Raw genomic sequence first — 19,372 nt, 5'->3', positions numbered from 1 at the left:
GGAACAGCTCAAGGCCTGCTTCATCCTTCCCCCTTTATTCTGAGCCTTTTGTGCCCAATTATCTGAGCCTTTGGTGCCCACACCCACAGGTGCAGGGGTGCAAGAATGCCCTGTTCCTGAGAAACAACCTGCAGAGAGCAGTTGCCCTGGGGCACTACCCAAGTGGGTCTTCCTCAGCCTCCTGGGAGGTGTTGTCTTGGCTGTGTGAGCCTTAGTGGCCACTGAGAGGCAACAGTCTGCAACTTGGGGGTGCAAATGCAGCCGAAATGGGACATTTTACTTTTAGATTTTGGGGCCACACCAGTGGTGCTCAGAGGTGACCGACTCCTGGCTCTGTGCTCATGCACTATGGGGGTGCTGGAGATTAAGCTCAAATCCCCTGTGCTTCTCTGCAGTGAAGGGTAAACAGGCATCCCATGTCTGTTCCTGGGCTGGGCTGCAGCCAGAGGCAGTCCAGGGGCAGTGCAAGCTGGGCACAGATCCCCCCGGTCCTGCCCTTCCTGAAGCTTGGCCGCCCCATACCTGCTGCCTGGCAGCTCCTGCAAGGGAGCTGATGGGGGAAACTCAGGCTTCCATGGGGTTCCAGGGAAGCCTGTCCTGAGCTGTTGCCCTTCCCCCGAAGTGAAGCCTATCTCCTACCTAAAAAGGGGGGGTGCTTCGGGGATGGGGCAGGTGGCTAATCCCTCCTCATTCGCCTCCCCCACCCCCACGTGGATTGGGGTCCTGGGTCATGTGGGGATAGAGGCAGGATCAGTGCCTCCAGGACCTGGGATTCATCTTTCTTCCTCACCAGCAGGGGGAAGCGAACCCCAAGAATCCTCCTGGTCACTTTTGGTCTTGTCCAGGGGTGGTGAACAAGTTCGACACAAAGAGCCAAAATTTTAAATTGTGAGAGTCAGAGAGCCACACCACGCAGTGACCTGCCAAAACAGACAAACACTCACACAAAAGCATATAATTTTAACAATAACATATTAAACACATATTACATTTTGCCATTTTGAGTGAGGGTAAAAATCCTGCAGTGATGATGAGGGTGTGCTGCGTCCTCCACACTAAGAACTAACGGCCAGATGTGACCCAACATGTGCCACATGGGTCCTCCCCTCGCTGGCCTGTGCAGTTGTTTCTGAGGCATGGGAGACTGGATGACACAGCCTGGGGGTGGGACTATGCGCTTGGAGATCTCTCCTCAGAGGTCCCTCCTCAGAAGCAGCAGAACAAAATCCAAACTTGGCAAAGAGCCACAGTATACAAAATAATGAGAAGAGGCAAAGAGCCACATTCATTTTGCCCAGGAACTGCATTTGGCTCGAGAGCCGCGTGTTCGCCACTCCTGGTCTTGTCTTTGGGTCCCAACTACCATTGCTCAGGGCTGACCCTTGGCTTTGCACTCAGGAATCATTCCTGATGGGTTCAGGGGACCTTATTCCCATAATATCCCATATCTGCCTGGGATCAAACTCGGGTCAGACCTATGCAAGGCGAATGCCCTCCCACTGACCTATTGCTCTGGCCCCACCCCCCTGGTGAGTTCTGAGCAACCTTTGGGGGGCCCATCCAAAACCAGAGGCCAGGATAAGGATTCCAGGCAGAGGAGGCTGGGCCTGGGACAGGGCCTTTCAGCAGGAATCAGGCAAGAGGTGACCTGCTGCTGTACCCCCTGCCCCTAAGTGCCCAGGGCCTTCGGTGGTCTCTCATGGACACTTGCCACAGGGGACAGGACCCTGAATCTCTGGGGCAGTGTGTGAAACCAGGCTGGCTTCTGGGTAGCGGCAGTCTGGGAGCACCAGATCCACCTTTACTGGGACCGGCAGCTATAGCTATGAGCAGGGGAGTATGTGCAGGCCCTGGGGTTCAGCTGGAGCAGCAGGGTACCTGAACCACGCCAGCAGTGACCAACACCAAGGGAGGGACCCCATGCCCTGGCTGCTGTGGGAGGCTGCCCGCCCAGCTGGCCTGATCCTGTGCTCCAGGACAAGCAGATTTAGTTTCTTTACCTTGGCCCATGTCTCTCCAGCCTGGGCCTCTCTAGGGACCAGTGGGCCTTTGCATTTGACTCCTTGGAGGGGTCTGAGGAAGGGTCATGGCCGAACGGACAGGAGCCAGAGGAAGTGTGGAGCCCAGGACCCATCCCAGCTGGTGGGTCTGGGGAACAGGGAGCTGCCACCACGGAAGCCTCTGCATGACCAGCTCCATCCCACATCAGTGAGGGGAGGCCCTCAGGAGTCAGGGCCTGTTACATAAGCTGCCCTCAGGGGATGGGGGTGAGGCTGCCACTGGGCCCTGGGCACTGTCCTCCTACACAGCATTACGAAGTGCTGGCCAGCCCAGGGGCCAGCAGGAGGCCAAGGCGGGTCCATAAATAGGGGTCTCCCCCCAGGGCTGTGCTCATTTCTCTAGCTGCCTCCACTCTGCCCGAGGCTGGCACCAGGCCCTGGTCACCTGCTTGTCAGTAAAGGATGGTGGCTGGGAATGGTCCGTGGATGGCTCTGGCCCTGCTGACCCTGCTGGCCGGGCTGCAGACTCCTGCACTGAGCGAGGTGTCTGTGCAGCCCAACTTCAAACAGGACCAGGTGAGGGGCTCTCCTGCCTGCCCGAGAGGGCAGGGCTCTCTGCCTGGGAAGGGGATGAGATCCGGCAGCAGGGGCCTTCCCTAGAATGGCTGCACATTGTGGAGGGAGCGTCAGGTTGTGCCCCGTCATCCCTGTGTGTGCAGTCAGACACCGGGTCTCCAGGATACTGTTCGTGTACGAGGTTGTGGGGCTGGGCTGTTGTTCACCCACCATGGATTCCCCTTAAGCACTCTCTGCAGCCACCTAAGGCCAGTGATGCCAGTGCATCAGTGAAGGCCTGGTGTGGTGCCCAGTGCGGCCTCACTAAGGTGGGGGTCTAGCTGGGTAAGGGGTGCAGCAGTGGGTGTGGGTCTCGGAGGGGCATGGGCAGAGCTCTATGGAAGGGGCCAGTCTCCAAGTGGGCAGGGCCAACACTACCAAGTTCAGGGTCCTGGGTAGGTTCAGGGCACCTCAGAAGGTTATTTGTGGGCATTGGTTCTGCAGTTCCTGGGACGCTGGTTCACCCTGGCCCTGGCCTCCAACACGACCTGGATGCAGGAGAAGAAGCCAAATTTGTCCATGGGCAAGGCAGTGGTGACCAATGCTGAGAATGGTGCTCTCAACTTGACTGCCACCTACATCAGGTGGGGCAGTGGGACAGGCTTCAGGGCTGGGGGCTCCCACCTGGCAATCCTGAGACCCCTGCCCTGCATGACCTACCTACAGGGACACCCAGTGCATTACCTGGAGCCTGCTGCTGGAACCCACTGGGACTCCTGGCCACTACAGATACAACAAACCCAGTGAGTGGACTCGATCCCACGCCATGAGGCAGGAGCCACAGCACAGGGGCTTGTGCATTTGCTTTGCACCTTGCTGACCTGAGTTCGATCCACAGCTGCCTCCCATCTAGGCAAGGAGTCCAACCAGGAGTGACCCATGAATGCAGAGCCAGGACTAAGCCCTGAGCAATGTGCAGAGTGTGGCCCAAAACGAATATAAACACAAAAAGAAAACAACCCAAGTGGCCAACCACCTGCCTACACTCAGGGTGCACAGGGTTCTTTCTCTGCAGCCAGGCTCTCCCCCGAGCCCTCGCTCAGCCTCCCCCTTCTCTGCTCTAGGCTTCTTGTGCCCCACCCCCAGTCTTCCTAAACCCCCATTATTTCCTGAGTGACCCGGTTTTCTGGTTTGGGACATTGAACCCTCAGAGTACACTGCTGTTTAGGTGACCACTGGAGGGGCTGCCTGCCTCCCTGTCTACCCCAGTACAGGCCTGGGGAAGCACAGACTAATTGAAGGGTGAGGGAAAGTGCAAGGGAAGGGGAGGCCTGCAGCTGGGCCCCTCAGTCTTCATCTCTGTGTTACAGAGTGGGGCGGCAACCACGAACTGCTGGTGCGGGAGACCGACTATGACCAGTACGCCATGTTCATCACACGGAGCACTAACGGCCCAGACGAGGGGCTGTTCATGGCCATGCTCTACAGTATGTGCCCCATCGTGGCGTCCTGAGTTGATCCAGAGGCAGTTGAGGGGAGGCAGCATATGGCCCCAAGCCCTGATCCTCCCCGTTCTGCCCCAGCTCGCTCACAGGACCCAGTGGCCAAGAAGGAACTGAATGAGAAGTTCCGCAGCTTTGCCCACTCCCAGGGCTTCACAGATGAGGACATTGTGTTCCTGCACAAAATCGGTGAGATCCTAATCTGTGGGTGGGGCCGCAGCAGATTAGCTTCCAAGACTCAGGCCCAGGTCGGGAGTTCTGGGGTGGCTTCCTGTGGCCACACTGCCTACTCCGCCCACACGACCTGTCCTCCACCCAGGCCTTGGCACAAGAATGTCCCCTCCCTGATGTCCCAAGCACCCTTGTGCCTGGCTTGGGCCAGCTCTAAAGACACAGGGGTCCTCAGCCTGGGGGGGCCTCAGGAGATTGGTGGGCAGAGGGTCCCCTCTTGGCTTGAAGGCCAAGGAGGGTGGAATGGGCAGGAGGCTTTGGTCTGAGGACTCCCCCAGATACCTCAGATAAGCTCCCCAGGGCTGGGCATTCAGGAGTTACTTCCTCCGCTGGGGCGCTGAGGGCCTCCTGGGTCTTTCTCTTGGCAGGTAAATGCATTGATGACCAGTGATAGGTGAGTGAGGGGGGCTCCATCTACCGTGCAGACCCTCACAGCCCTGGGCCACAGCGGGCACAGCCCTCACTGAACCCCAACTCCTACAGGCTGGGCTGCTATGTGGAGACTTTAGGTCAGGAGCTGGAACTGCAGCCAGAACTGTTGACTAAAACATAAAATATAGAGTCCACGTGTTGGGTGAGGCTGCCCAGGCACAGCACAGCGCCTCTAGCCTCTTCGGTATGCGGGTCTAAAGATGCAGTGCCAGAACAAGGCCCGTCACTGCCTGGTATTCAGCCTAGTCTTAAGCCAGGCAGAGGAGGAGCTTGAAGCCAGATGGAGGTGCTGCAGAGGGGCTGGTGGAGAGGTGGATGGGGACCGCAGAGGTCAAGAAGATGTTGCTTAGAGGAAGAAAGGAGAGACATGGTGAGGCTATGTGACCTCAGGAGTAGGTACCAGAGCTGAGAGGAATCCTCCCAGGGCCCGGTGAGGGGTGGGGTGCACTGTGGCCCCCACCTTGCTGACAGCCCATCTTCTCTTGGCCAGGAGATCCCAGCCCTCCAGATCGGCTATGCTGCTCTGTGCCCATCGGCCAGCAACCCCTCGCTCTAGCTGCTCAGCCTCTACCCCATCCCACCCCCACTTAACCCTGTTTTGTGCACCCCAATAAAGCTGATGAATAGTAATCTTTTTGTCTCCTGACATTGGTCCTCATTGTCCCTCCGGGCATGTATCAGTCACTTTCCTGGTTCCTGCTCAAGGTCCTCACTGTCCCTCCTGACCCCCAGTAGCTGGACCCCACGATGACATTCCAGGGTGCGGGACACTCCAGCCGCAAGGCATTTCTTGCCCCAACCTTGCTCCTGTGCCTTGGCACCAATTGGGCAGGTTCAGGTCAGTCTGGCCCCTGCTGCAGTCACTCCCCCAGAAGGGGCAGCCCCGGATCTTGGTGTCTGCCCTGATGGCTAGGATTATGCAGTCCTGGACAAAGAGGGCTTCAGGGGACAAAGGGAAACTGGCCCAGTGTCCTGGGCCCCAAGACAGATGCTGGAGTGAGTGGGACCTGCTGGGTCTTGGCACATAGCCCTGTCCACCCCCATCGGCCCCACAGGGCCCAGTCCCTGCCGCCTGGCCCCTCAGCTGGGCACCAGGTGGTGTCAGGCTCCCGGATGTCAGGCTCCAGGGTGAGAAGGGGTCTGGCACCTTCTGAGAGGAGGGGCCCTGGCAGCCCAGTGGAACCCCAGACAGGCCCTCCCGCTGCCAGTGGGCTGAAAGGTGGGTGGACACTGTGGGGCACAACTCTATCCGGGGCCTGTCATGCATTGGGCACAGGCCCAGCCTGACCGGGGCATAAAGGCCCAAGCACCCCAGCCCAGTTCACCAGAACCATCTCTGACACCACCATGCTGCAGGCCCTGCTCATCAGTGCTGTCCTGGGCCTGTTCAAGGCCACTGCAGGCCAAGCAGAGGTTCCCATCCAGGCCAACTTTGATGCCAGCCAGGTATGTTCGCAGGGCCCAGGACTGGCTCTGCTCCTCCCAGCTGCAGGGTCTGAGCAGCCTGGTCAGTGAGGCCTGGGCTAGCCTCGCTGAAGCTGGAGGACAGGAGGAAGACCCTGACTGCCTCATTTTCTGGGAGAAGGTACTGGGAGAAGACTCTGGGCCATGCCCATGAGCGCCCAGTGATGGTGTGCGTGGCCAGGGTTGAGTCTGGGACCCCTTCAGCCTTTCCTGCCACTCTGCAGTTCCAGGGTACCTGGTACATCGTGGGGCTTGTGTCTGACGATCAGGATTTCCAGGACACCAAGGACAACATGAAGATGCCCATAGTCTCGGTCACCCCTGCGGCCAATGGTGACCTGGGGCTCAAGCTGGGCTACCCCACGTGAGTGACCAACCCCACATGTCCCACTTTCGGTGGCGCCCCTCACACCCTATCAGCCCAGCTCCAGGAAGCCTTGAGTAGCCCTGCTCCAAGTGTGGTTTGACAGGAGACTGACAGGCCTGGCCAATGGTAGGCAGCTGTGTCAGTGTGGGCAAGGCAGGGGCACCCTCAGGTGCTTTTTTTCTCCGCAGGCCAGATGGCGGGTGCCAGAAGGTGGACACGACCTATGCCAAGGGTGCCGTGGACGGGCAGTTCAGTGACACGGGTGAGGCAAAGGGGCTGGGGCTGCTGACCTGTTGCTCAGGGTGGAACATCTGTGGGCGCCTAGATGGTACCAGGGCAGGCTCTCAGCTCTCTTGCCCCCCCCCCCCAGCCATGGCCCAGGTGGACATCAGGGTGGCGGCCACCGACTACAAGCACTACGCGGTGCTGTACATCAAGGCGCAGAAGGGCAACACCAACACCGTGTGGCTGCAGCTGTATGGTGGGTGTGGGCGCCAGAGCTTGCTCCTGGCCCCTCTAGGCGTCCCCTGAGTGTGGCCCACGTGACCCACCCCATGATGCCCCGGCTCCCTGACACTTTGAGGGGTCTGTGGCCTGGGCTGGAGAACCTTGCTCCACCCTCCATTCTCACTAGCCCTCTTCACCCTCAGGACGAGCCCCAGAGATGTTTCCAGAAGGCGCCCAGAAGATGCAGCAGCTGGTACCCCAAGTGGGCCTCAACCCCAGTCAGGGAGCCATGCTGCCCAAGACAGGTGAGTAGTGGGTGGGGCGCTGAGCCCCTAGAGGGGCTAGAGCGAGGGTCCTCAAACTTTTGGTGGGGGCTTGGAGGCCACACTCAGCAGTGCTCATGGGTTACTCCTGACTTTGGGCTCAGAAATCGCTCCTGGCAGGCTAGGGGGTGCTCGTGTGCACATATCTTATTTTGAAGTTTTAAAAAAAGGGAACAAATAGAATATTTAAAGTGAAGAGCAGGGCTGGAGTGATAGTACAGCAATTTGCCTTGCTAGCGGCCGACCCAGAACAGACCCGGGTTCGATCCCCAGCATCCTATATGATCTACTGCTAAGAGAGATTTCTGAGTGCAGAGCCAGGAGGAACTCCTGAGCGTCGCCAGAGGTGCCCCCAAAATCAAATAAATAAATAAACAAATAAATAAAATGAAGAACAGTTAAAATTAAATTAGCAAACATTTCAATGAGAACCATGGTCTGCTCTTGGCTAGCCATAGTTGAAGACCCCTGGGCTAGAGGGTCCCTAAACTTGCGGAGGGTGGCAAGGCCGGACAGGTATGGCCTGTGGAGGCCGGGCAATGGAAGAGGCTTATCAGAGGGGCGGGGCAAGGGGAGGAGTTTGTCGAGTGGGCGTGTTCTGCTGGGTGGTCCTGGTCCAGGGAGGGTTGAGGGAGGGGCTTGGCCTCGGGAAATGGGTGTTTCAGGGCTGGTTCTGGGCTTACTCTGGCCAATCTCTCAGGCTGCCTCTCTCTCCCACAGACCAATGTGCCAGCAGCTTCTCCAAGGTGAGCTGGAGCAGTGGACCCGGACCCCTCCCCAGATTAGCATTGCCCAGCTCCCCTCGGCCGATGATCCCCGGGGTTTCTGGTCTCTTGGTGTCAGGACTAGGGTGGTCCCAGAGAAGTAAGGCCGGGGCAGGCTAGGCCGAGGGGGCACTGCAGTCAGAGGACACTCAACTCTGCCCCCCACACTTCGTCTGCAGTGAGGGTCCAGCCAGAAGAGAGCCGAGCCGTGGATTTCTGCGCCTGGACTGCAGGATGCCCCAACATTTCATCTACTCCACCCACCCCAACCCACCCCCACCCCAACGCAATAAACGAACTGCAAGCCTTCAAGTTTGCGTGTCTGAGTGTCTGATATGGGGCCAGGGTATGGGCGACCTGGGGATGTGGACTGCCCAGAAACGGGGAAGCAGGCCTGCTGGTGGCCAGGCCATCAGGACTCCCACAAACAGGCCAGTTCTGTCCTCCTGAACTGAATTTGGGCAGAGCCAGCACTCTCGGGTACACAGGCCCTTGTTCCCAGCAGACCATGGCGTGGGCATCTCAGACTCCACCTGCCCGTAGCATGGGCACCACAGACCCCTTCTGCCCATGTCATGGGCACCCCAAACTCTTCCTGCACAACAGCCCTATCTGTGATGACACGTGCCTAGGAGGCCCAGGACAGTTGTCCCTATGACAGCCCCATTGGAGCTCTGTTTCCTCCCCACAAAGCCCCTGATGGTTCCCAAGGATCCGACATACCAGGTCAAGACAGGCCCTCCTAGGAATCCACACACACACACACACACACACACACACACACACACACACACACACACACACTTCCTTCTTCCCAGAGTACAACCCAATGCCTACATCAGAGTCAGTCTAAGAGAACAGAAATAATAGAATGGCCACACTTTCGAGCTCAAAGCAAGAGCACAGCGGTGAAGGCATTTGCTTTGCACACAACCGGCCTGGGTTCCATCCGCAACGTCCAGGTAGTCCCCCGAATACTGCCAGGAGTAATTCACGAGTGCAGAGCTGGATTTTACTCCTGAGCAGTTCTGGATGTAGCCCAAAATGAAACCAAAAGAGAAGGGCCACACATTTGAGATGTTGGTCAATTTTTTCCCAGGGGACAGTGGCCTCCAGATGGTGTGGCTCATTCTCCCACATAAGGATAAGTGGTGGGCCTGAGATGTCCCTCTACTGAGGGCTGCTTGCCCTGGAAATGGTCTTCATTTTTACAGTTATTCCCCTATTGGGGCAGTGGACAAAATCTCTCTTGTGGGAGGGCCACACCTGACCATGCTCAAGTCTTCCTCTTGGCTCTGCACTAAGGGATCACTCCTGACAGGCCTTGGGGGACCATATGAGTTGCTGGGAATCAAACCTGGGTCAACTGCATGCAAAGCAAGCGCCCTACTCACATTCTATCTCTCTATAAAAATAGCTTTAATAGGCCCGGAGAGATAGCATAGCGGTGTTTGCCTTGCAAGCAGCCGATCCAGGACCAAAGGTGGTTGGTTCGAATCCCGGTGTCCCATATGGTCCCCTGTGCCTGCCAGGAGCTATTTCTGAGCAGACAGCCAGGAGTAACCCCTGAGCATCGCCGGGTGTGGCCCAAAAACCAAAAAAAAAAAAAAAAAATAGCTTTAACAGATATTAGATTGTTCAATTTATTCTCTAAAAAGTTTTATAATAGCACCATGATTTACTAAGTCATTCATAACACAGTTGTTTCAGGCATTAAATGTTCTACGCTCAGATTTTTTTGTTTGTTTCTTTTTGGTTTTGGGGTCACACCCGGCAGCACTCAAGGGCTACTCTTGGCTTTATGCTCAGAAATCACCCCGGCAGGCTTGGGGACCATATGGGATGCAACGCAAATATCTTACTGTTGTGCCATCTCTCCGACCCCCAGGCATTAAATGTTCTAACACCAACCCCAACACCAGTGTGACCTTCCTTTCTCCAGTGTCCCCAATTTCCCACCCACCACTCTAGCCTAACCTCTTACAGACACAAATGAATTTACATTATATTGTTTGTTATAACACAAAGGCAAATGAAATGGTCCAAACTTAGATCCATAGGGGTCAATTTGTAATAATTGTTCTCTTTCTCCAGGGTGTTACTAAAGTAGGTGTCTGAAGGTTGACACTATCAATCTAGCTGAGCTTCTATGTTTCTGTTTAAGCTCCCTAAGTTTGGGAGATTTCTTTTTTTTTTTATTTTTTTAGTGGTCACATGCGGCGATGCGCAGGGGTTCCTCCTGGTTCTGCAGCTAGAGTCGCTCCTGGCAGGGTCCAGGACCATGTGGGACAGGGGTCCTCAAACTTTTTAAACAGGGGGCCAGTTCACTGTCCCTCAGACCATTGGAGGGTCTGACTATAGTAAAAACAAAACTTATGAACGAATTCTTTTTTTTTTTTTTTTTTTTGGTTTTTGGGCCACACCTGGCAATGCTCAGGGGTCACTCCTGGCTGTCTGCTCAGATATAGCTCCTGGCAGGCACGGGGGATCATATGGGACACCGGGATTCAAACCAACCACCTTTGGTCCTGGATCGGCTGCTTGCAAGACAAACGCCACTGTGCTATCTCTCCGGGCCCATGAACGAATTCTTATGCACACTGCATATATCTTATTTTGCAATGAAGAAACAAAACAGATACAAATACAATATGTGGCCCGCGGGCCATAGTTTGAGGACCACTGATTGTGGGAGGTCGGGATTCAAACTGCGGTCTGTGTCCAGTCAGCTGCATTCAAGGCAGTCTCGCTACCCATTACACCAAAGTCATTCTAGTTTGGGAGATTTTTTTGGGGGGAGTCACACCCGACAGTGCTCAGGGGTTACTTCTGGCTCTATGCTCAGAAATCGCTCCTGGCAGGCACAGGGGACCATATGGGATGCCAGGATTCGAACCACCGTCCTTCTGCATGAAGGGCAAATGCCTTACCTCCATGCTATCTCTCTGGCCCAGTTTGGGAGATTTTTTGTTTTTTTGTTTTTTGTTTTTTCGGGCCACACATGTTTGATGCTCAGGGGTTACTCCTGGCTAAGCACTCAGAAATTGCCCCTGGCTTGGGGGACCATATGGGACGCTGGGGGATCGAACCGCGGTCCTGATCCTTGGTTAGAGCTTGCAAGGCAGACACCTTACCTCTAGCACCACCTCGCCAGCCCCAGTTTGGGAGATTTTTATGGAACTTTCCCACCAGATTTCTTGGGATACACTGGGCTGACACAAGTAGGAAAGTTTTTTTTTTTTTTTTTTTTTTTTTTTTTTTTTTTTTTTTTTTGGTTTTTGGGTCACACCTGGCAGTGCTCAGGGGTTATTCCTGGCTCCAGGCTCAGAAATTGCTCCTGGCAGGCACAGGGGACCATATGGGGCGCCGGGATTCGAACCGATGACCTCCTGCATGAAAGGCAAACGCCTTACCTCCATGCTATCTCTCCGGCCCCACAAGTAGGAAAGTTTGAGGTGCAGCACAGGGTCCTCAAGATCCAGAATCTTTAGATCTGAAACAATACGATGGCTTTGCAGTCTGAGATGGTTAAGTCAGGGAGCAGGGTCGGGCCATTTCTGTGGGAGGGGGTTGAGGGCTGTTGTGGTTCATGCAGAAAGGGGATCATCCTCACACATTCTGAGAGGGCCCCAGAGGGATCAGCGCAAACCAGACCTGGAATATGTCAGCGACCCTTTTATTCCCTTGCAGTTTGGTAGAGAAGCAGGGTCATTTTTCTGTGGTAACTATGTGGTATTGTTTGTTTGTTTGTTTTGCTTCGTTTTTGGACATGGAGGATCTCAGGGGTTACTCTTAGCTCTGTGTTTGGAAATTATTCCTGGCAGGCTTGGAGATGCCGAGTATTGAATGCCGAGGTTGAACCTGGGTTGGCACATGCAAGGCAAATGCCCTACCTGCTGTACTCTGGTCCCAATCCTATGTAATTTTGATTGGGATTTTCTGATTTCTTTACTGTGTTTTGCAGCCCATTTTTGTGGCAGGTGCTGTGTTAGCCCCAATAGTATGTAATAAATGACCAGAGAGAGAGACACTGGAGCTCAGAGCACATATTTATTATTATTTTTCTTTGTTTTTTTCTTTACATATCTATTCTTTTTTTTTTTTTTTTTGGTTTTTGGGCCACACCCTGTGACGCTCAGGGGTTACTCCTGGCTATGTGCTCAGAAGTTGCTCCTGGCTTCTTGGGGGACCATATGGGATGCCGGGGGATCGAACCGCGGTCCGTCCTAGGCTAGCGCAGGCAAGGCAGGCACCTTACCTCCAGCGCCACCGCCCGGCCCCTACATATCTATTCTTACAACTTTCAAGCTCTAAGGCCTGACTCAGTTCTCTGCACTCAAAGCAACTGTCAATATGGGGTGAACCTGGTGAACCTGGGGAGAGCTCCAAGAGGGAAACTTTCTCAACACTCCAACTCCCATGGTTTTAGCTCACCCTAGCTCCACAGATGCTCCAACCCTTGGAGTCATTTGGCTATCTGTGGAGTCTCCCTCTTCATGGGGGGCAGGGGAGAACAACCTTGCAAATAAACACAAACAGGGTTGGGCCAGAGGATGACAGGGAAGGCAACTCTCCTTGCACATGGCCTACCCAGCAGGTTTGAGAAATAATCTTTCTTCTTTTTATCCTTCCTCCCTTCCTTCCTTCCCTCCCTTCCTCCCTCCCTCCTTCCTTCCTTCCTTCCTTCTTTCCTTCCTTCCTTCCTTCCTTCCTTCCTTTCTTCCTTCCTTCCTTCCTTCCTTCTCTCCTTCCTTCCTTCCTTCCTTCCTTTCTTCCTTCCTTCCTTCCTTCCCTCCCTTCCTCCCTCCCTCCCTCCTTCCTTCCTTCCTTCCTTCCTTCCTTCCTTCCTTCCTTCCTTCCTTCCTTCCTTCCTTCCTTCCTTCCTTCCTTCCTTCCTTCCTTTCCTCTCTCTCTCCCTCCCTTCCGTTCTTCCTCCCTCCCTTCCTCCCTTTCGTCTTTCTTTTCTTTTTTTCTTTCTTTTTTTTTTTTGTTTTTTTTTTTTGTTTTTTTTTGTTTTGTTTTGTTTTTGGGCCACACCTGGCAACGCTCAGGGGGTTACTCCTGACTCTGCACTCAAAAATCACTCCTGGGGGCCAGAACAGTGACACTAGAAGTAAGGCATCTGCCTTGCAAGTACTAGCCTAGGATAGGTTGTGATTTGATCTCCTGATGTCCCATATGGTCCCCCAAGCCAGGAGCGATTTCTCAGCGCATAGCCAGGAGTAATCCCTGAGTATCACTGAGTGTGTCCCAGAAAAACAAAACAAACAACAAAAAAATCACTCCTGGCAGGCTGGGGACCATATGGGATGCTGGGAATCAAACCTAGGTCCATCCTGGGTTGGCCGTGTGCAAAACAAATGCCCTACCTCTGTGCTATCTTTCCGGCCCCTTCGAGAATAATTTCTGAATACAGTCAAGAGTAATCTCTGAGAGCCTCCAGGTATGGCCCCAAAACCTGGATCACTCCTGAGTGATCCCTGATTGCAGAGCCTGTAATAAGCCCTGAATACCAGGTTGTAGCCCAAGATCTAAAACCAAAATAAACACATACATTTAGGGCTGATCCTAGCAAACCAGGGAAATGTCCCAGGTCAAAGTTTTACTAATTAAAGGCAGCTGCAAACCCTTTGTATGCAGGGCACATGCTCAAGGGCCAGGGCTGTGACTGATAGTCCCAGGGGTTATTGCGGAGCACTTGGCCCCAAAGTTCCAAAGTCACGGTTGTCTGTCTGCCAGTCACCTGTCCCTGCCCTCATGGCTCATGGCTCCCTATTCAAGGTGCTGAGGTCATGACGAAGTGGGGAGGTCCAGAGCACCTCCCCATCATCTTGGGTGTATCCTCACTTTCCCCCTCTATTCAGACTTCCTCCTCAATCATCTTCCCTACTCTGAGGCCCACAAGTCCCTTCCTGACATCTTTCCTGCTCTGCCCATCCACCCTGACACCCCTGCTCCTGGCCAGCTGAGGAATGGGCTTTACACACATATCAGAGGACCAGTTTCCCTGAGGTTTGCCAGAAGTGAGCCCTGAGCACACAGCCAGGAATTGAGCCTTTAGCTGGATCTGTGTTGCCAAAACTCAACGCAAACACATAACTCAGATGTTTCTCCTCACCAACTCTGTCTAAGCCCCCAGTTCCCAGCCTGTGTTTCTGATCATACCTTAAACTCAAAGTCTCAGGAACAGTAAGGGTGGGGGCAATAAACAGGAGTGGAAAGCAAACTGTCGAATAACAAATCACCCAGATTAGGACAATTCGGCACATGGGGAACTAGGGATGAGGTCACAGGTGGGATGCAGGGGGTCACATGGGTGGGATGAGAACATGAGACTGGGGCAGGGTTGAATTCACCATTACCCTGACTTGGTGACTGGGAAAGGCCTCAGAGGTGTGGGCATGCAAAGAGGAGGCAATGTGTGTGTGTGTGTGTGTGTGTGTGTGTGTGTGTGTGTGTGTGTGTGTGTGTGTGTGTGTGTGTGTGTGTGAGGCCCTTCCCAGGAGGAAGGGACAGGCCTGAGCCCAGGAGGAAGCGGGTAAGTCTGGCATGATTAATGATAGGCAGATGCTCTGTCACCTTCCTAGGGCCTATGTGTGGATGTGGGGCCTCCCAGGGAGCAGAGGAGAACTACCCCTGCACAAGCCTGTCTCTGATCCCTACCCCGACCCCGTGCTTCCAGCCTCTCCCTCCATTCACAGCTTAGCCATCTCTGTTCCCATGGCTACTCATGGCCTTGCAGAGCTGCTGGGTTACCAGACTTCTAAGCCAGGTCCTAGCCTGGCCTGTTGACCAGGTGCCCTCCAGATCTAGGCGGGCTCAGGTCACCACAGTGCAAATGAGGAGCAGCGGGGTTGTCTCTGGGCTGCCCCTACTTTTTCACTTGTGCGTTTTGGATGTTCCAGTGAGGCGGTAGAAAGCTTGGAAGGAACCATGGATAGGCAGTAGGAGAGACTGGGGGGGGCTGGGCTGGGCTGGGCCAGGGGCAGGAGAGGGCAAGCCTAGGAGGAAACCCTGTATTTAATAGGTCGCAGGAATGATGGGCGGAGTGATGGGTGGTGCTGAATCCTAGGGATGGGGCCCCATGGTCCTGAGTCCTGGTGAGAACGGGATCCCCCAACAAACTCAGTTCTTTTTTTTGGGGGGGGGAGTCACACCCAGCAACGCTCAGGGGTTCCTCTTGGCTTTACGCTCAGAAATCGCTCCTGGGGCCGGAGAGATAGCATGGAGTAGGGCGTTTGCCTTGCATGCAGGACAGTGGTTCGAATCCCCGCATCCCATACAGTCCCCCGAGCCTGCCAGGAGCGATTTCTGGGTGTAGAGCCAGGAGTAACCTCTGAGCGCTGCCGGGTGTGACCCAAAAACCAAAAACCAAAAACAAACAAAAAAAAATCGCTCCTGCAGGCTCGGGGGACCATGTGGGATTCCGGGATTCGAACCAACGTCCTTCTACAGGCAAGGCAAACGTCCTACCTCTATGCTCTTCCCAGCCCCATTTAGGCCACGCCCACTCAAAGACACGTGACTCAAGTTCTCCCCACTCGCCCGCTGCCCCGCCCACTCGCCGAGCTCGAAACTCAAGCCCCTCCCACTCACCCGCTGTCCCGCCCACTCACTGAATGCGCAAGTCAAGCTCCTTCCACCAGCCTCCCACTGTCCCGCCCATTCGCAGAGCGCGTAATCTCCCCGCCTTCTTTTTCCCCGACGTCCCGCCCCACTCTTGCCCGCGCACCAATCAGCTGCGCTCGCTCCGCCTCTCCCCGCCCCGCACAGGGCCGAGCCCCGCGCTTTGGAATGCGGAAGCGTCGGCCGCGCGCGCATGCGCTCTAAGTTTCTGCTTCCCATGGCGCGGGAACCGCTGTCATCGCCTCTCTGCACTCTCCCTCCAGGCCCCGGGTCCCCGCGCTTCGTGTGCTACTGCCTGGGGGAGGAAAACGGGGAAGGGGACGGTGGCGACTTCAACCTCTAGTGAGTGTCGGGGCCTGCGGGGCGTCGGGGTGCCCCGATCTCTTTTGATTGAGTCCCCCACTTGCCCCAGTGTGACCGACGGCGTGGAGCTCTGGAGCACTCGCTTCACCCCGGACAGCCTGAGGGAGCACGTGGGTAACGGGCGGGCCCCTGGGGGTGGCAGGTTTGCTTGGGGGTGTCGGGGCCCGTCGGTGACAGCTTCTGTGCCCCATAGAAAGCCCGCTTCGGCCTGAGTGGCAGCCAGGCCATCACCCCGCGGTTCAGGTGAGTGAGCTTTGCTCAGGGACGAGAGGGAGGACGGCCTGCAAGCGCCTGGCCTCCCGGCGCTCAGCGTTGCCCCTTTCCCCAGGGCAGCCTGTGAGCAAAATGCGGTGGCCGTCAGCCTACAGGAGGACCAAGCCTCGCTGACCCTCTCCGGAGGCCCCACGACTGCCCTGCACTTCGACCTCTCCAAGGTGCCTGCCACAGAAGCGACCTCCAGGTTGCAGGCGCTGACGCTGGCCCTGGCAGAGCGTGTGTGCAGCGCAGAGCGGCGACTGACAGGTAGGAGAGGGAGGGGACACACTGCAACTAGCCCTCCCCCGAGCTTGTGCCCATGCACTCCCTGTGCCCACCTGCCTCCTGTGCTTATCCGTCGTGTCCATCAGCCCCGTACCCAGTCTGTGTCCCTCCTCCCCCAGTAAGAAATCAGCTGCCCGCAGTGTAGACTTTGAGGACAATTGAGGGTCTGTCTGCAAGTGAGGGTGTGCCAGGTGCTGGCTAGGTTGGGTTCGCGGATCCTTTGCCCACACTGTCATTCTGACTCTTCCCCTAGCTCTCCAGGAAGCAGCCACCAGTCCCAGGAAGAACCCCTGGACAGAGGGACCTCAGCTCTTCTTGCGGGGTAAGTAAGGCCTGTTCCCTGGGGCAGGAAGGGATGTCACTGCTGCAGTCAGATGCACTCCATCTCCCCAGAATAAATCTCTGCCTGGAGTAGGCTTGTGACCTGGAGCTCATCTTGGGGCTCAGCTCTCTGTCTCCCCGTTTCTTCTAGACCCAGATCTCCAGAGCAGCTCTGGGCCTGGGGTCAGGAAAAGGTGCCCAGGAGAATCCCTCATCAATCCTGGCTTTAAGAGGTATCCAGTGTCCAGGCTGCTGCTTCTGCCCAGCCTTGCTTGCCGTGCCCACCTGCTTCCTCTACGCACCCATCTCCTGTGCCCATCTGCTTTCTGTGTACGCTCCTGCTTCCTGTGTCAATGCTTCCTGCACTCCCTGTGCCCACCTGCCTCCTGTGCTTATCCGTCCATGTCCACCAGCCCCATACACAGTCTGTGTCCCTTCTTCTCCCCCAGTAAGAAACCAGCTGCTGGTGTAGACTTTGAGGACACCTGAGGGTCTGCAAGTGAGGGTCTACTAGGTGCTGGCAACATTGGGGAGGGCAGCCTTGAGGCTTCATCTCCTCCTCACCTGCCCACAGAAACTTGCCCTCCCATCAAATAAAAGCTTCCTGGGGTGATGTCCCGGACAATCTGTGGCTCTGGGGTCTGGAGGGGAATGGGGCCCTCACCCATGTCCCCTGAGGAGGAGGTGGCACCTGCCCTGTGTGCCTACCCACCTGCCCATTGGGCTGAAAGGGTGTGCAAGGCAGTGTCTGGGTTTCTTAGTGTCAGGGTCACACATGGGGACCCTGACTCTGATGCAGACAGACTCTGGGAATGTAGACGCCTCCCCTTCTGGCCCGGAGCCCCTGTTGGCCTGGCTGGGCCTAACTCTGTCCCCACCCTCCTTGCCATCTTGCCACACCCCTCCCCAGCCTGACTGGTTTGGTAGCCCAATCTAGTGCCACCAGCTCCGACAGGCGGTGGCCACACCCAGCCCAGGGGCGTGCTGCCCCTCTCGGGCCAGGGCAGGGGCTGTGTCAGGACCCACTCGACCTCTGGTCCCTCGGATGCCAGGACACACTTGCTGGGACAGAGATGGCTTTATGGGGCTGCAGAGGAGGGGTGGGGAGCTCTAGCGGGGGCGCACTGCCGGCCTGTAGGCGGCCAGGATCTCAGAGCTGTGTGGGCAAGTGTATCGGAACTCCTTCTCCTGTAGGGCGCTGTCCAGGTAGCGTCGGACCCCGCGCAGCTCTGCGGGGATGGGTGCCTGGCGAAAGTGCGCGCACACGGTCTGCGGGGCGAGGTGCGGGGCACCAGTGAGGATCTGAACTGGCACCTCACGCGCCCTCCCGCCACTCTCCCGCCGCCTGCACCCCCCGCTCACGTCCACCGTGTGCAGCTTGGGCAGCAGGCAGCAGTCGGCTAGTGTGAGCTGGTCCCCGTCTAGGAAGCGGCGGCGGGACTCGCGCAGCTGTGGCTCCTGTGCCAGCTCATGCTCCAGGGGCTCCCGCAGGTATCTGTCCAGTTTGGCCAGGGCGCGCAGCAGCTGCTGGTACAAGGCTATGGAGAGGAGGGAAGGGACACTGAGGGTCCTGCGGAGATCCGCAACCGCTCACCTGCTGCCACCCCCCCCTCCCTTGAGGCCTCTTGGCCCCCTCACCGTCATCCTGCGAGGGCAACGGGTTCTTGATGAAGGCAGAAAACCGGTGGAAGATGTCGTTGCCTGCCGTGCTGGACTCACGGTAGCGGGGGGCCAGACCAGGGAACCTGCGGGAAGGCAAAGAAGCTTCAGACCCTCTGCCCTGCCCTGTCCTGCCCTGCCCCGCCCCGCCTTGCCACCCAGTCCAGGGCCTCACTCCGGAGGGCCCAGGGTCTCCTCCAGAAACTCCTCGATCTGTAGCGTGTCCGTTTTGGCCTCGCCATCATAGAGCAAGATGGGCAGCTGCGATCCAGGGGCAAAGTCCTTCAGCACATCCAGGGACCTGCGGGCACGAAGCAGAGGGGCAGGTGTTGGCCTGGGGCAGAGGCAGGTGGGGGCTGCAGGCAGGGCCAGGGGCTCACCTGCGAGTGTCCACGGTGGTCAGCGTGAAGGGCACGCCCTTGAGGAGCAGGAGCATGAAGAGTCTCTGGCAGGACGGGCAGTGGCCTACGCTCTCTCCATCCTCGCTGGCCTGGGAGGGTGGGGCGGGCTCAGGAATCCTGCCACTAGGCTGGGTGGGACCGGCTGGGCACCTACCAGGCTCCAAGCTGGTGGGCACGGCCCAACAAGTGGACTGTGAGGGCCCTTCACGGGTCCCTGAGAGGTGGGCCCCACACATATTTGCCTGGGGGCTGGGCGAGGGCACAGAGGTGCCAATTCAGGGCCTGGCACTTAAGCTCTCAGCTCAGCCGGCTGGAAGCAACCGTGGGGTGGGCAAGTGGTTCACCCACCAAACAGCACCCTGGCCCCAGGAGATACT

The 19,372-nt window shown here is 56.6% G+C and overlaps 3 protein-coding genes across 6 annotated transcripts in view; 2 read left to right on the top strand and 1 right to left on the bottom strand.

Moving 5' to 3' along the window:
• The window catches only part of PTGDS (prostaglandin D2 synthase), a 28,875-nt gene extending 23,536 nt beyond the window's left edge, over window positions 1-5,339 (top strand). Inside the window, exons 3-7 of one of the 4 annotated variants that reach the window (XM_049782589.1) lie at window positions 3,282-3,358; window positions 3,926-4,042; window positions 4,139-4,246; window positions 4,657-4,682; window positions 5,211-5,339. In XM_049782589.1, the coding sequence (XP_049638546.1) occupies window positions 3,282-3,358; window positions 3,926-4,042; window positions 4,139-4,246; window positions 4,657-4,679 (325 nt within the window). In that variant the 3' untranslated portion in view covers window positions 4,680-4,682; window positions 5,211-5,339. Of the gene's footprint in view, window positions 1-3,281; window positions 3,359-3,925; window positions 4,043-4,138; window positions 4,247-4,313; window positions 4,570-4,656; window positions 4,683-5,210 lie in introns of those variants that run through there. The other 3 variants (XM_049782588.1, XM_049782587.1, XM_049782585.1) reach the window with 3 other exon arrangements.
• Window positions 5,340-15,893: 10,554 nt separating this feature from the next.
• Window positions 15,894-17,560, top strand: PAXX (PAXX non-homologous end joining factor). The gene is made up of 7 exons (XM_049782595.1): window positions 15,894-16,053; window positions 16,124-16,184; window positions 16,268-16,317; window positions 16,403-16,596; window positions 16,868-16,936; window positions 17,087-17,168; window positions 17,385-17,560. The coding sequence occupies exons 1-7, from the start codon at window positions 15,905-15,907 to the stop codon at window positions 17,422-17,424; spliced, it is 645 nt and encodes a 214-aa protein (XP_049638552.1). The 5' UTR covers window positions 15,894-15,904; the 3' UTR covers window positions 17,425-17,560.
• A 438-nt stretch (window positions 17,561-17,998) lies between these two features.
• CLIC3 (chloride intracellular channel 3) lies at window positions 17,999-19,101 on the bottom strand. The gene is made up of 5 exons (XM_049782612.1): window positions 18,975-19,101; window positions 18,770-18,895; window positions 18,574-18,680; window positions 18,298-18,473; window positions 17,999-18,204 (listed from the first exon to the last, which is right to left on the bottom strand). Exons 1-5 carry the CDS (start codon window positions 19,028-19,030, stop codon window positions 18,046-18,048), a joined length of 624 nt encoding a protein of 207 aa, XP_049638569.1. The 5' UTR covers window positions 19,031-19,101; the 3' UTR covers window positions 17,999-18,045.
• Between the last annotated feature and the right edge of the window lie 271 nt (window positions 19,102-19,372).

This window comes from Suncus etruscus, chromosome 10 (genome assembly GCF_024139225.1).
Source record: "Suncus etruscus isolate mSunEtr1 chromosome 10, mSunEtr1.pri.cur, whole genome shotgun sequence".
Taxonomy (NCBI): Eukaryota; Metazoa; Chordata; class Mammalia; order Eulipotyphla; family Soricidae; genus Suncus; species Suncus etruscus.
The sequence above is the reverse complement of the archived record's forward strand: the minus strand, read 5'-3'. Positions and strand labels throughout refer to the sequence as shown.